At 36.3% G+C, this 17,017-nt stretch overlaps 2 protein-coding genes across 3 annotated transcripts in view; one reads left to right on the forward strand and one right to left on the reverse strand.

Annotated features, from left to right (window-relative positions):
- The window catches only part of LOC129726695 (60S ribosomal protein L36), a 548,226-nt gene that overhangs the window by 139,717 nt on the left and 391,492 nt on the right, over positions 1-17,017 (reverse strand). The gene's annotated exons all lie outside the window — the stretch shown is intronic.
- LOC129726686 (phosphoenolpyruvate carboxykinase [GTP]-like) lies at positions 10,134-12,963 on the forward strand. The gene is made up of 3 exons (XM_055683666.1): positions 10,134-10,417; positions 10,823-11,423; positions 11,492-12,963. The coding sequence occupies exons 1-3, from the start codon at positions 10,389-10,391 to the stop codon at positions 12,809-12,811; spliced, it is 1,950 nt and encodes a 649-aa protein (XP_055539641.1). The 5' UTR covers positions 10,134-10,388; the 3' UTR covers positions 12,812-12,963.

Genomic DNA, 17,017 nt, shown 5'->3' on the forward strand with positions numbered 1-17,017 from the left:
GCTAACCATAATATTTCTTATATATAACTTAGTAACGGCGTATTGATTTTTGGTAAAACTTCTTACTCTGGGGAAACGAAATGAACGTAAGAACAGCAGTTAACTTAGCAAGATCGCGCCAAATGACCTATGGTCGAATATCGACCATTATTGATTTGAATGAAACTTTGCACACGTATTTGGCTTAGCAAACTGAGCATTTTTCACAGATGTAGAGAATTTTTTCACCCATGAGTTACATTCTAAAAGGGCGTATGCCTTTCGGCATAGGTTTTATTCGAAGCATTGTAGCCCAGAAACCGTTGGTTGTATAGAAAAACTGTCTGAGAATGAGTTGTAGGGAATTAAAAATGCACCATAAAAAATATACACTGTACAAATAAAAAAATTTGTGACAAAAAAAAAATAAAAATAAACATTAAATTTCAATTTAAAAATAAGTGTTGAACTTTTTTTTATTTTTTTTTAAGAAACTTGACGTTAGTACGCAACTTTAAAAAAAAAGTCCAGGATGGAAAAATGAAAAATAATTTTTTTATGGTAGATTATTTTTTTTATAAAAATTCTAATTCAAACATTTTTCAAAATATTTGTATTCTGATGATTTTAAAAGGTGCAGAGAGTCATTTTGAATCAAAAAGATCTTGGTAGTAAACATTCTAAAGGCATCGGTTTTCGAGTTACTTTAAATTTAAGCTCGAAAAATTATTAATATTTAGGAAAATACACGTTTTGCTTAATTTGTCCGTGGTTCTCCAGCAAAAACCATACGTTCATTGGAATGCTTGATCAAAAATATACAATTCATTCTTTGACAACAAAACGATTGAATAAATAACTCAAGCGCTGTACCTGATTCTACCTACACGTTCGCCCTTGCCGAATGTTTTATAAAAAAATATGTTTGTCGTGCAACACTACCTACTTGTTTACTAATAATAACTGTTTGTAAAGTACGCAACCAATATCTACTGGGGTACCTATTATATCTGTTATCGTGTATGAATACGTAATTTATATACGTATATAAATAAGTAATTTTGAATTTTGATATTTTAACTGTTAACGAGACCAAGTTTAGAACACAAGTTAACATAAAAAGTTCGTAACAAAATATCAAGATTTGTTATAATCCTGATATTTTTGACTGATCTGGATACCACCTCTTTATTGACTTGATTAATGACGGCTGTATGGAGTCGCTTGAAGCAGTTTTTGTCAGAAAAATTTTTTTGAGTGCCAACTTTAGTTTAATCAAAAAATTTCGGCAACTAAATTGTCGAATTAAAACATTTTTTTAAGAAATCTGAGATTACCGATTTTTAAAAAAATCTTTTCCGATAAAGGTTTAGACACTTTTCTTTGACAAATTTTTTCTATTGCTTGTCATTATTGAGATATGTATATCGATTCATGAAAAAACATCAACTCTTTTCAAATGTTACTGCAGATAAATAAAAAAAATATACGGAACGTTGCTCAACCTAAGCAGCTTAGGGTAGCAAGGCCTACACATCCACAAAGTTTAATTGAATTCTGAGAGGTTGTTGTCAGTATGTGGTCGAGTTGACGTGAAATCCTTCCATGGATAAAAGTTTTCATATCATGTCCAATTTTAATTAAAACATTTAAATTAAATTTTAATTAAAATATTCACTACAGGCCCTGTAATTAAATGTAAAGTAACTTTAAGGTAACACAAACGATCTGTACAGATTTTTACCGATATATAGAATGGGACTCTTGCTGCCAGCCATGCAGTGATAAAACTCGCTGTTCCTGCGGCGACCGAAAACGATCGTCTTCATCGTGACGATTCAATACAGAATAGAATTTTATAATTTTTCTTAAACGAAATCAGCTTTTTCAGCAGAATACGCCAATATTGACTGTAGTTTTTATACACAGTATCAACTTTTGATGGATACCGTCACAACTGCGTTTGTAAAATGGGCTCTAATCTCAGTTTATATTTGTCAAAAAACTGAAGAGATGATGAATAACGAATGCGTAGGGCTACGAGAAAAACGCGGTCGTGTCTCATATACAACCCCGTACTTTTCACTTAAATTAGATAATATTTGGAAAAGACTGTAAAACTGAGAATATTTTGTTGGCAAAGAAAAACTCTAATCAAGTATACTTAATTTTAACTAATTTTATGTCATGGAAATAAATGTTCATTATTTTTATACTGGGGCACAGTGGGGCAAATTGGTCCGTTGGTGCGACAAAACCTCATAACTCCTTAACAGTTGTTTCTAAAGTGTTCATGTCTTCGACAATGTTGTTCACCATAAAAACATCTTTTTAAAAAATGTTTTAAAAATGTAATTGTAAAAACGTATAAAAATGTAATTTTTTTTCTACAGATGGCGCTGACATCTATCTTCTGAATAAATGGTGCTAACCATTTTGTTTTTTTTTAGGGAAAGTTGTTTATATCATCAATTGACATAAAGTTGACGAACATATCACAACTGTAGGACTGACCGTTAACGAGATAAAATTATTTTCATAATTCATAAACCCAAAATTTCAGTAATTAATTATAACTGGGACTTTAGTACATATGTTTCAATTTCAGGTATATTCGAACTTTCGAGTCTTCATGAAATGAATTATTGACAGTTTGTAGTTGACTTTGTGTAGTTTTTTGTCAACCTATGATGTGTCATCAATTTTGAGAAAGAATATGAAATATGATTTCAATGTTATTGTTTGTGACAAAATGATGCAAATAGGAACATTGTTTAATTGAAGATCAGTTGGTTCCCTTTCTAAGAGCTCTTTTTGTTTAATTTTATTCCATTTAACATGGATACTAAACGCTTACTTTTGTTTAAAACACTGTTCACCCAATAACAAACTGTTTCCTAGTACTTATAATTATTTCCGAGGGGTCTTCATACTACTGGACGTCAGTTTTGAAAGACCCCCGAGCACAATTATGGTCGTGTTGCATACACCGGCATTTAACAAAGCCTATTGTAGGAAAACATCGATACGGACACTGCTGATTAACGATTTTTAACATGAATTGACATGAAAACAATCGTTGTGAAAACTCGAATTACTCGGTAAGTCGCAACTAGTAGTAGCTGATTTTTGGTTTGTTACTAGTCAATACCTTGTATTTTAGTTCGATAATAGAGTCATATCCGAACAACGTAGAACTTTTTGTTTTTCATATTGCCGAAAATGAGGAAAAATTACAGAAAAACTTGTTTTACATACTATGCCTCCTACGAACCTATTTTCAACAAAACTGTCTTAATATCACATTACCTCTTAGTTAGCTAATTAAATATCTGTGAAAATTTTTTCTTCCATTTTACAAGCTTTGTAAATTCTCACTTTCACAATGTTATAGCACATTTTCTAAATTATTTTTCAAAGTAAATTATCATGATTTCCAGTCGACAACATGTCCATTGCAATTAGAAAATAAAATGAGGCATGAAAAATAAATTTTGTTTTTTTTTGAGTTTTGTCGCGACTTTTCTGGGTTCTCCCCACAGTGTGGGGGCGTAACGTATAATGTAACTTTATTTTGAAAAAAAAAAAAGAAAAGTTACCTATAAATCATATAAAGCACACTAGTCGACTAATGCGAAAATATGCTGCCCTAAAGTTTGAAATAGCTGCCCCAGAAAGATTATAACTTTTCAACCATGCCTGTGAATTTTGGTGCCCCTCCTAACCCTTACCGAAACGCGTCAATGTACGTTAGAGTTCGCATAGTAATTGTTCGCCAGGGTCGTCGCTACAACGCTATGTTTACGTTAAAGCTCATTTAAGTCTCTGAAAAAAAAGGCTGTGGCTGGTGGTATCAAAATTCACAGAAATGGTCAAAAATCTAAAATTCTTCATTTTTTCTCTAGTTTGAGCCTTAGGGCCACATCTGTGTTGACCAGTGTAATTGGACAGTGCAATATCTGGGGTATATGGCAGGTAAAGTAGGACTTCTCATTTGAGCGTTTCTATGTAAACTACAACTACATTGCACAGTGGTCCAGAAAGACAATTTAGGCGGACATGAGCTTTTCGATGCAATTTTGAGGTTTAAGAGATATAGTTGCTTCTGAGAAGTTGTTTATTATAGTTGGGACCTTATTTTGGTTTCAACGTAAAATAGGGTGGTCCTAAAATCAGCGAATTAGAAACACTAACTTTTTTATTTAAAATGATAATTATACGCGTCCTTCGACAAAGTTGTAGCGGAAGAAATTCTAAGCAACTATGCTATAAAAAATTTTTTTGTGTCTCTAAATTTGAGCGATTTAAAGACATTTTTTCTATTTTTCTCAGTTCGAATATTTCGGCTATGCTATGCTTCATCGTTAGTAAGTGACAAACAATATGATAGCACCACAAACACCATGACAAGCATGAATTTATTATTAAAACATAATGTTATCTGAAATCTCATTGAATACCATGGATTTTGTTCTGCGGGCAGTTGATCAACTACTTAGTTTTGTTGAATAAAAACATGAATGATTCTTCGTTTTTAAACTGTACCGGCTATTTTTTTCACCATTGGGCTCGAAGTTTTCATTGTTTAATTTTGTAAAATAACTCTAAATCAGTTAAATTACGAGCCACAACCAAGGGTTTTATGTCGAAAATACTAGAAACACTCTGAGCTAAAGCGTTGCCGAAAAATGTTCACTTTTTTTACAAACACCAAATAAATAAATTGTTTTTTTTTGGGCACCACCCTATATTGGTTAAATGTCTCTAAATCGCTCAAATTTAGAGATAGAATAATTTTTTTTCAGCAAATTTGCTTAGAATTTCTTCTGCTACAACTTTTTCAAAGGACGCGTACAGTTATCTCTTCAAATTAAAATTACTTTTTCTAATTCGTTGATTTTGGGACCACCCTATTTTACGTTGATACCAAAATAAGGTCCCAACTATAACAAACAACTTCGCAGAAGCAACTATGTCTCTAAAACCTTAAAATGGCATCGAAAAGCTCATGTCCGCCTAAATTGTCATTCATTTAACTGGAAAAAAGTTTAAAATTTAGTATAATCCAAATAAAAAATAACATGTATCCAATTTTTGCATACAGTAAAAATCAATGTTTGATCTTTAAAATGGTATCGTAAAATATTTTTTACAAGTGCGACCACAGGAGTAATCGATTTTTGAAAATGGCGTATTTTAAAAATAGAAATGCTTGTAACTTTTTACCAACAAAAGATATTCATGACCTTTTTACGTTAAAAGTTGCGTCTTCAAATGGTCTAAAACTTTCTCCAAGACAGCATAGCCGAAAAATTCGAACTGAGAAAAATAGAGCGAAAAAACAATTTTTTGGCATCACCCTAAAAAAATGTCTTTGAATCGCTCAAATTTAGAGATACAAAAAAACTTTTTATAGCAAAGTTGCTTAGAATTTCTTCCGCTACAATTTTGTCGAAGGACGCGTATAATTATCATTTTAAATAAAAAAGTTAGTGTTTCTAATTCGCTGATTTTAGGACCACCCTATTTTACGTTGATACCAAAATAAGGTCCTAACTATAGTAAACAACTTCTTAGAAGCAACTATATCTTTTAAACCTCAAAATTGCATCGAAAAGCTCATGTCCGCCTAAATTGTCTTTCTGGACCACTGTGCATTGGCAGTATGCGACCTAGCGTTGTCATGCATTAGAATCACTCGTGCATCTGCTCGTATTGTGGCCATTTTTCGCGCAGTTCTCAGCTTATTCACATCAGTTAAACCAATACTGTTCTTCAGTGATAGTTTCGCGGTTTTATCCCATACAAAGCATAACGTATGTGTATGTGATGTATCCAATTTTTTTTCCACCTGCGATGCGATGAAGAAGCCGCTGGAGCAATTATTTGCAGAGAAAAAACGACATTTGAAGTAAATTGACTTCAAATCATAAGAAACCCAAGTCTTTTATTTTCAAATCATTCCTAAAGTATGCAATCGGTATGAAATGGCTTGACTGGTAACTCCTAATATTGAAGCAAACTGTTCCTGCGTTTGGCATGGGCTATAATCGAACAATTCCTTCAGTTCAGTCGTCATCAAAATTACCGATCACGGCACGTTGTTTTATTTAGTGCAGAATTTCAGATTTTTTCAACGTAGAATTTTGTCTTAGGTCTTATTTATTTGAATTTAAAGAACCGAAAACATCAAGAGCGTCACGGAAACGGTTCACTTTAAATGTTTAAGACTCAGTCAGTTTTCAACTGATTTCCTTCATTCCTACAGCAATCGATCGAAAAATTATCTATTCACCCGCAGAAAAGATAAATCGTCCAGCTCAAACCGATGTAGGGGTATGAGGTGGGACCATCATCATCATCATCATCATCATCATCATCATCAAAGTTTCATTTTTTCATTTGACCAATAAGGTCGCATGATGCTTTGATTGGTCGGTTAATGCTTGCTTTCCCTAACATGGTGGACAGAATATTATACAGAGTTAATCGAAAATGCAATTTTTGGGAACCTGCTTCTGCTCAAGTTATGATTCAATCAGTTTCCTAGTGGATGGCTACTAGGACGGTCCTCACTAAGTAACAGCGGGTAGCAGCAGTAGCGACAGCGGCAGTGGTTAGTAGCAGCGGTACATCCGATCTCTGTTGCAAGAGGTTGATTTAATGCGAACTGGATTGACAGAGTAGAGCTGTAGCAGGCGGCGACTTCGAATATTTTGCTGCTGCCTTCCACAGCAGACGTAATTAACTGAGTAAACAGCACCTTCCACAGCGCTAGGTTTTGTATCTCCCCTCTGTGTGAAGCACCATAAGTTTCACGTTTTGAATACGTTTTAGATATGTTAAAATCAAGTAGCACTGACTGCTTACTATTTGCGCACCTAGTACATCACTTTGAAACCAGAAATTATTATAGTTGTAATTAAAATTGTATAGTCTATCAATTAACTTGAATCAATAAATCTGTTTAACGAGTCATACATGTCTATGAATCTGGAATCTGAATTCTCTAAAAATCTTGGAGAACCCAGAGTAACTTACGGAAAAGACGTATTTCTATAAAAAAAAATCATATTCATTAAACCTAATTTAGAAACATTTCAGAAACGGATGCATGTAGAATGTTGCATACCAAGAGCTTTATGATTTGAAATTACTCTTAGAATCATATTACATCAATGAAATTAGTTATTTTAAAAACAATTGAAATGAAAAATATTTCCTACATTTCTCCAGTTTAAACAATTTATCGAAAGTTTTAGAATGATCTAAGTTCAAGTTCCACAAAATCAAGGAAAAATCAACTTCTTTTTGTTTAAGAGTAATATTCGATGCTTAATTTCTAGTTTTTTAAAGTCAAACTCCAAATAACTTAAAAACGGGCATTAAGGATGTTAATTCTTATAAACTGAAAACATTCAGGTTGCTAAGCCAAATTCGTGTGCGAAGTTTCAAATTTTTTGGTATGGGTTTTCCCAATTTTCTGCCTTTTTTTGAGTGACCCTCCGCTCGCCCCCACACCAAAAAGCTCTGTTGAGACCCCTGGTAATGGACACTAAAATCTCAACCATTCACAGAAAATTACAGTAAAAGAAAAAATGCTGAATTGGTTGAAAATGAATTCAAAAATACTCTTAAAAAGGAGGAGGACGAGAGTCAACTTTCAGTGTTCCTGGTAGATTTTATACCCTTTGGATGAAGCACAACTTAGATGTACGCTTAATAATGACTACAAACTAAATTATGAGCATTGCTTAGTAGGAAAAAGAAATGAAATAAGAGATGCGAAGATTGCTTTCGCAAGAACTGTTTAATTTTGACTTCAAAGGACAAGCTGTTGGTCATTTGTTGAAAAGTAACCTATTATATTTTGTAGCTCCTATTGAAGAAATCCGTTTTTAAACGAAATTGGAACGCGCGTGGGATCTTGAAACATGTTTTATTTGCCTAGTGTTGTGAATCCGGCATGGCAAGTGTACATTTATATTATGCAGTTGCTGTGAATTGTGTAAGCAGTTGGGAATCAGAGTCAAAGTATGTTCTTCACACAGCCCGATGGTTAGTAATATTTTATGGGGATGATCCGTGTGTAATTGCACCGATGGGTATGAATAGGGGTAAAAAATAGCCGTATCATCAGCAAATAACCTAGAAGTCCCCGCCAGGTTGATTTTACTGGTGTCGATGATATAGAGCAGAAAAAGTAAAGGGCTTGTGTTACTCTCCTGTGGGACTCCAGTACTTATCTTTTTTCTGGAGATTTTTTGTATATCGTAAGCGACGAATCGAGTTCTATTACTCAAGTAGCAATTAACACTGCTGTTTGCCTGTCCCCTAATACCATATCCATCTAATTTTTTATTAACGTTTCGTGATTGAGAATGTCGATCGCTGTTTCGAAAAATATCATGTTTGATCAGAAAACTAATCAAGCGTTTCATTAGTAATTGCTCTAATATGTGTTGAATACTGATAATGTCTGTTTGACGGCAATCTCCAGATTTGAATATGGGCCCTTTGTTGACAGCTCAAAGCCAATCCGTGTAGGCCCCTGTTTTAATCATCAAGTTAAATGATTCAGATAAGATTTTTAAGATTAGTGTTTTTGATCTTCATCATAGTCCACAAGTTAATGTTCAGTCAGGGGCATTGTGTACCTTTAATATTTGCAGTTTTAGTAATAGTTTCACTACAGATTTCGAGATTATATTTGATAGGTAATTATTCACATTTTGCACCTGCCCAAGGCCTTTCAAAAAGTTTGCCAAATCAGTCTCAAGTTTCTAATGATTGACTATTTTATTAGACAGAACAACTTCATTTGAATCTACTTTCAGTTGATTTATCGTTTTTGATAATTTCATTTACATTAAGTTTTTTACACACCAAGTCAAGATCTGTTTAAAATATACCAATAGTGGACCTACAGTTATGATGCTTCTATGTTACTATTACTGCGATAGTTATGTCTGAGGTTCGAAAGAAGAAAAAATCATCTACGCTGGAAAACAATTCACATCTCTCATCGTGGTAATTCAATGAAAACCTAAAGCACTGATTATAACCAATGTTTCATGCTAATTACACAGAAAAACCGAGAGAAAGAATTGTTCTTTCTTTTTCTTATTGGTACCAAAAAATCAATTTTCAATAGTTTTAAACACGACATCATTTGTAAACAGTAGTAAACTTGCTTTTGAATTCTAAAAAAGTTATCGCATGTGTGTTCTGAACATCAGGTTCCAATTTTCATCATTTTCAAACAAATGTTTTCCAATGATTTTGAATTTCTACTTTTGAATATACTGAATTGATTTCTAAAAAAAGGGAATTGACAGAGGCAATTAAGTCTCTGAATTTTTTGGCATAAAAAGAATCCAGCAGGTATTTTTTTTTTCTTTTCGGAAAGGCACCTTCGAACAAAAGCACCGAGGAAGCACACGCGAAAGTAGCTCAGGCCGATGGAAAATTACTGGCCCGAAAGCGTGTGGCGTCTAGGATCTTCAACCGATCGTATTATGAGATTTACAAGGCTTTCCTATTGTTATTGTTGTGCCCACCGTTGGGCGCGATCGCTTGCTGCAGTATGATCGAGAAGGATGGCGAAAAGAGTACAGCAGCATAATGAATAACACCGGTTCGCCGGGTTCAAGTGGGATGGCAACTGCGCTTCGACCACCGGTTCGACTGAAACGGATGATAACGAATCAAAACAAAAACAAACCGCGGGCAGAGTGTTGAGTTATATTTGCATCATCATACAAAACCTGCTACCACAGTGATCGAAATATATACATATACTATAAATAAATACACGCATGCTAGCGAGACAACACCACTAGCGCACCAGTGACGTCACTGTTCATAACAAACCAGCTCGCTTCGAAATAAACTAATAAATAATCGCACCCAACACCAATTCAATCTCAACGCTGCTGTGTGGTATAATCAGCTGAGCTGTTCCTGTGTATGCTTATAGGTTAACATTAACCATTCGCCGTGACGTCAGCCTGAGTGTGTAGTGTGCTCTACCTCCAGTGGGTAGCCAATCAGCGTTGAGCTCAGCTGATTACGTTTCCCATTCAGGCAGCAATTTTCTCTCGCGCCGAATCCGCCGGCATCGAATATAAGAGGAAGCGTGCCAAGCTCACACCAGACAGTACAACTGGCGATTCCCATCCAGTAAGATGAAAACAAGCTAGTTTTCGTTTGGATTCAGTTTTTAAACAAAACCTCGTTTTAAGTTAACCATTTTGGAGTCTTTGAGTTTTGTTGTAATTTCAACCTGTAGTTAGAAAGAATTCTGTTGTTTGTTATAACAGTATTTCAAACAAGTGCGATTGTAGAAAATTGCTAGAGAGATCTTCAATAGTGAAGTGTATTAAAGTAGACAACGTAAATTCGTGAAAATGCCGCAGGTTATTGAAGCGTACACACCGTAAGTATTAACGACACAAAAACCTATAACGTATTCAGGTATTAGGTCTGCACAATATTTTGCCCACGTTCGAAATATCGAACGTGTTGTTGCTAAGTCCTCGCTTCTTATCGCGTTCTGTTGCATGTGCTAGCGGGAGTCCCCTCGCGGGCCGCTCAAGCGGTGTTCAAATTTGTTTTTATTTGTCTGTAAAATTAAATCATGCCACACATTTGTTGGACTTGGGTATCGTTTCGTTTGCCTAGCAACAGGCACTGCTTCTATCGTGCCGTGCGCTTGTTCCACATTCTGTGCTATCGGAGGATTATATTTCGAATTATGAGTCATTACTGATTTTCGCAGAAAGAAGCTCTTAGTAACTACTAGATAACAAGAGTAATCATTTATTTTTCCTCACCTCGACAGATTCCCGACCACAATCGGATGTACTCCGAAGCTGAAGACGGTCCCGAAGGCGGTTAATGCCATCCGGGGAGTCCCGCTAGTAAATGGGGAGCTCGTGCAGCTGTCACCCAAGATTCGGGCTTTTTTGGAGGAATCGGTTGCGCTGTGTAAGCCCGAGCGAATCCACGTCGTTGATGGAGGTGAAAAGGAGAGCACCACACTGTTGAAGGTTCTGCAGGCTCAGGGAACGATTCAACCACTGCCAAAGTACGACAACTGCTGGTTAGCTCGTACCAATCCGGCCGACGTGGCCCGAGTAGAGTCCAAAACTTTTATCTGTACCGAGAAACAGGAGCAGGCAATCCCCACTCCGAAAGCTGGCGTCAATGGAACCCTCGGTAATTGGATTTCTCCGGAGGACTATGAAACGGCCATTCGGTTGCGGTTTCCCGGTTGCATGACGGGTCGTACCATGTACGTGGTCCCATTTTCGATGGGTCCGATTGCTTCGCCACTGTCCAAGTTCGGTATCGAAATCACCGACTCGGCATACGTCGTTTGCTCTATGCGTATTATGACTCGTATGGGTTTGGAGGTGCTTGAGAAGCTGGCCGATAATTCGGTAGGTTAAACGCAAAACTTTCTCCTAATTTTGTTATTGTAATAAAAGTATCATTATTTTTTTAACAGGACTTCATAAAATGTCTTCACTCGGTGGGAACTCCGGCCAACGGAAAAATCTGTATGCCTTCGTGGCCCTGTGACCCGGAGCGTACAATCATTCTACACAAACCAGCGTGCAACGAAATTGTTTCGTACGGATCGGGTTACGGCGGAAATTCGCTGCTCGGCAAAAAGTGCTTCGCACTGCGGATTGGAAGCACCATCGCACAGCGTGAAGGTTGGTTGGCTGAGCATATGCTGATTCTTGGCATTACCGATCCTAATGGGGTTAAAAAGTACATTGCTGCCGCTTTCCCGTCGGCTTGTGGTAAAACCAATCTCGCCATGATGAACCCCACGCTGCCGGGTTACAAAATGGAGTGCGTTGGGGATGACATCGCTTGGATGAAGTTCGACTCAAAGGGTCAGCTGCGTGCCATTAATCCGGAAAATGGTTTCTTCGGAGTCGCTCCCGGAACTTCGATGGAAACCAATCCGAACGCCATGCAAACAGTATATAAGGACACAATCTTCACTAATGTGGCCGCCACCTCGGATGGAGGAGTTTTCTGGGAAGGAATGGAGAACGAATTGGCTCCCGGAGTGGAAATCACCGATTGGCTGGGTCAACCGTGGAATATGGGCGAATCCAAAACCCCTGCGGCTCATCCAAACTCCCGGTTTTGCGCTCCAGCTGGCCAATGCCCCATCATTGATCCAGCTTGGGAAGACAACGAAGGAGTACCAATCTCGGCTATCCTATTCGGGGGACGTCGCCCCCAGGGAGTTCCACTTGTCTATGAAGCAAATTCGTGGACTCATGGTGTCTTCGTTGGATCGGCCATGCGTAGCGAAACAACAGCTGCTGCAGAACACAAAGGTAAAATGATTATGAATGATCCGTTCGCTATGCGTCCGTTCTTCGGTTACAACTTCGGAAACTACTTGAAACACTGGCTCAGTATGGAGCAGCGTGCCGCCAAACTGGGAGGTCAGGTTCCGAAAATCTTCCACGTCAACTGGTTCCGCAAGGATGCCGACGGAAAGTTCCTTTGGCCAGGTTTTGGCGAAAATAGTCGCGTAATGGAATGGATTCTGCAACGTATTGATGACCACGAATGCTATCGGAAAACACCGATCGGTCGAGTGCCCTTGGTTGGAGCTTTAAATTTACACGGTTTGAACGGTTCAGTCAAAGAAAAAGAACTATTTTCGATACCCAAACAGTTTTGGCTGAAGGAGGTCGAGGAGATTAAGCAGTACTATGACAACCAGCTGCCGCAAGATTTGCCGCAGGAAATAGCCAAAGAGCTACAGGAGCTCAAAACACGCGTTGAGCAAATGTAGATTAACTTCTAAAACTAGAATAGCAATCGTATTACACTCAACTAATTTAATTTATTTTGATCAACTTGTGATAAGGCTAATAAAACGCATTTATAGATGATAAGTTCTGTTGTATAGAACAAAATCTTATAATAAAAAACATTACAAAGTTATTCAATGCATTTCAGTCCGGAAGATACTTCTCTAGAATAGTCACAGTCAATTAAATAAAACTTTCCACCCGACGATTATGTTAACTGCTTCAATGACCAAGAAGAGAAAGTTAAACTAATAAATCCCCATCTGCGTTCAAATTTGTTTAAATAATAAGCTGGACTTTGCAAATTCGCCTACTTCAATGTAAGCCACGTCTTCAATTAGCCGAGATTCTCGAAATAGAGAGGCACGTCTCTAAAAATACTGCTCCAACCTCAGCTTGTATGAAGATATCCATACAAAACACGAGCAAAGGGCGATACATGCAAATACAGTATTTCTGCACTGTCCGTTCATGTTGGAAATCAAGCACGAAGGCACAGTAGAGGTAGGTAATAAAAGTTTTATCTTGTTAGAGAATTTTGTCTCTCTCTCTTGCACTCTCTCCACTGTTATCCCTCCCACACGCGTTGACCCTGATTCTATAAATCCAGTACTGAAGGCTTATGGTGAGCCACGAGTAGCCACCACCAGAGGGACTGGTGCTACATACTTCAGATTTAATTTTAGTTATGGAATGTGCTAGCAGTCTCCGAAATATAATTTATTACACCAGCTTCACAAGTGTCCTTCCGGTGTCTATCTTTAGAGGGACAATCTTTGCTGCAAGGACGATGATGACAACTGAAAGCGGCGTTCGTCCGTCGGTGAAGATTGAACTCACTTCCGTCCGAAGCAGGTTGGAGGTATTCGTAATTGGGTTTTCGATTTGCAAAAATGATCACAGGAGAAGAAAAGAAAACATTGTACACATTATAAAGCACTGCTATGTGCTAGATGACGACCGTTGAGAAGTTAGACAGACCCGCGACAACGGAGACTTTATGTTAACTCTACATCGACGTACCTTTGAATAGATTATATGGACCATATTTCATGGAGCATTATGACCTGAATGACAAAAGCAGCACGGTTTTTGGATGCAATAAAATATAAAACTCGCATACATACATGTTATTAAGTGGAGCTAACAACGATAAATTTTTTCGTGTGAATACCATATTTACATCAATCTATACTTCTGCGTTAGAGAAGATACATGCATGTTATATGCTGTTCGCTGTTATGTTGTGATCCGAGCAAAAATTAGAGTTAATTGCAAGAGTTTGTTACTCAAAAAAAAAAGATAAATTCTTTCAGCAAAAAAAAAAGATAAATTCTTTCAGCAAATATTCGTAATCTTTTCTACTATTTATTCTAAATTGTAGTCTTCACACATTGCATATTGTTTTAATACTGTTTTCTATCAAAATAAGTGTCTATTTATGCCAAATCTTTTTCAGCCAACGCATACTCAATATTTTTTATCAAGTTCTATATAGCTCGATTTAAACAGTTTAATAACCAATTCATTGGGAATGCTAATTGAACCAAGAGCCGTGTCAGAACCGTTTAAACATAAAATGAAGAATCAAATAAACTGCTTCAAAATGAACAGTAAGTAATTTAAGTACTCTATGAACGATTTTATAACCTTTGCTTGAAGCTTGATTATTTTATAAGAATCGCTAGGGATTAGAGTGTTATGCTTCTTCTATTTATGTCCTTGTGCTGGTGACGCGGTTTTTTCTAACGCAGGTTTTTTACGGGTTTTTACGCATATTTTTGAATCAACGCGGTTTTTCCACGCGATACAGCGATAATTTCAGAAGTTTTTTTTACGGATTTTCGAATTAACGCGGGTTGGGAACCAAAAACGTCTGAAGCAGGTATTAGACGAAGCGAATATTTGCTATTTTTGGTACGATTTTTATTTGCACAAAATAAAATCCGTACCAAAAATAGCAAATATTTGCTTCGTGTTATACCTGCTTAAGTGTTTATTGAGTAAAAGACTTAGTCAAAAAAAAAAAAAAAAATAGTAGGAGGGTGGTATTCAAGACATGACCGTATGACGTTGACTACGGTATTCTTATATTCCATGAAAACAAATAGTAGAGGAAATTGCAACTCCAGTATTTGCTGCAATTTTATCTAACAGTGCATTTCTGAATGCTGAGACGTAAAAACGTTATAAATAATAATATATACTAAAAGAATGGATCTCTCTTATTTAATCGCTGTCATTTCTTACATATTCGAATCAAACCTTTGTTCGTAGCTGCACTACCAAGACACTCCTTTAATTTAGCGAATTGGGTAAAATTTTTCCAACTAAGCAAAAAAGCAAACTCAACGAAACTATTTGAAATTGGAGACCAGAACGATTCAAGCGAAAATTTTATATTTAAAAATTGATTGACATTAAATCGATAAAGCTCATACTAGGTTAGCTCCAGCCCAGCCTATAACTTCATGTATTTAAAAAAAGTGGAAGAGGTTGTTTATAATATACGACCGCAAGTTAACGTAGAATTACGACAGCCTGTCTTATGTCAATACATTTTTTGCAATAGCTTTGGAAATACACTCGATTAGGGTTAATCAATTTAATGGTGTGAAGCGGTCGAAATTCTGCTGTGATGTCAAACTATAACCGTCTTTTCCAAGACGTTACATCCTTGCTAATAAAGTGTTGTGAATTTTCTAAAACAGACTCAGCACCGTGGGCAGAACGTGCCGAACTTTTCTGTTTGAGATCGGATTGAATCGCAGTATCAAAAAATCGTAATAAACATCACGCTGCTGTGCACTTTCAGCATCATCAAACCACAATTGCAGTTTAGTAATAACCATTGCTCTTCCAAATACATTTAGTAGCCTTGAAAAAGGCCGGTTGCTGTAATAGCAATTTTCATTCAATTATCGCGTAAATGCCTCATGGTCAGATAGCGCGCGATATCCGCTCTGACATAACACATTTCTCGTACGTTGTGAAATGGTATAACCGGGATTTAATTACTTCCAGTTATACCATTCTACAACGTTCGAAAAATTTTATTTCGTATGTTGTAATACTTATGTACAAAAACCTAAATTAATCCACCTAGCGGTCAGACAAAGCCTTTCTCATTCGTACTTAATATTTGTTGAAATAGATTTACACGAACAATTCATTTTAGAAAAATACCCCTTGATAATATTTGCTGGATCTATTAATCACTCTAAAATAACAAATCATTGGTAGCAGTGAAACCGTACCGAACATTTGAAACATAATCTTCAAACGTAAATGAACATACCTTGAGACATGCGCATAACATGAAATAAATATGTTTCAAATATATGACGCGAATTTTTTTTTTGATTGTGGTATAATCGAAATGTCACTGTACTCATATATAGGTTGGACTCGATTGTATGTAGACTCGATATATCATTCGTTAAAATATAATTTTTGATTCGATTGTTTATAGTAAGATTTTTTTCTATATCGAATAACTTATTAACTTTTGAACCACGTGTACAATCATAATAATTCGTCAGTTAACCCTTAACTAGCTCGTTCATCTGAAATCAGTATTGTTCAAATCGGTTGTGTAGTTTCTTAGATAATGAAGTGATTTTCACATTTTGATTCATTACAGACCAAGTTAAAGTCCGATTACAGTAAAATTCAATAGGGTGTTCAGAGGAAGCTAGACCTTTCATTTGACACTAATTTTGTAGAAATCCGTTCATTATTCTCTGAGAAAAATGAGTGAGTTTGAGTCTTCGGAATATTTTTTCTTTTCATAGCTGGATTTCACATTTTTAAACACAACAGGCGAAGTAATAGTCCGATTGCAGAAAAAATCAATAGGGTATCATGGGGCAACTGGACCTCCCATATGATACTGATTTTATGAAAATCGGTCCAGCCATCTCTGAGAAGCATGAGTGAGATTCAATAGTCTTCAGAACACGTTTCTGTCCATAGCTTTTGAACTACAAGTCCAATTTTTATAAAATTCAAATGTTAAGAGTTTTCTAGGTTGCCCGTTTATTTAAAACCAATTTTGATCAAATCGGTTGTGTAGTTTCTGAGATAATGAAGTTTCATAATATTAACATTTTTCAATAGAGTCTTATGAGGCAACTAGAACTTTCATTTGCATTATTAGTTTCATGAAAAGCGGCCTTCCCATCTCT

The sequence above is a fragment of the Wyeomyia smithii genome, chromosome 3 (genome assembly GCF_029784165.1).
Source record: "Wyeomyia smithii strain HCP4-BCI-WySm-NY-G18 chromosome 3, ASM2978416v1, whole genome shotgun sequence".
Classification (NCBI taxonomy): domain Eukaryota; kingdom Metazoa; phylum Arthropoda; class Insecta; order Diptera; family Culicidae; genus Wyeomyia; species Wyeomyia smithii.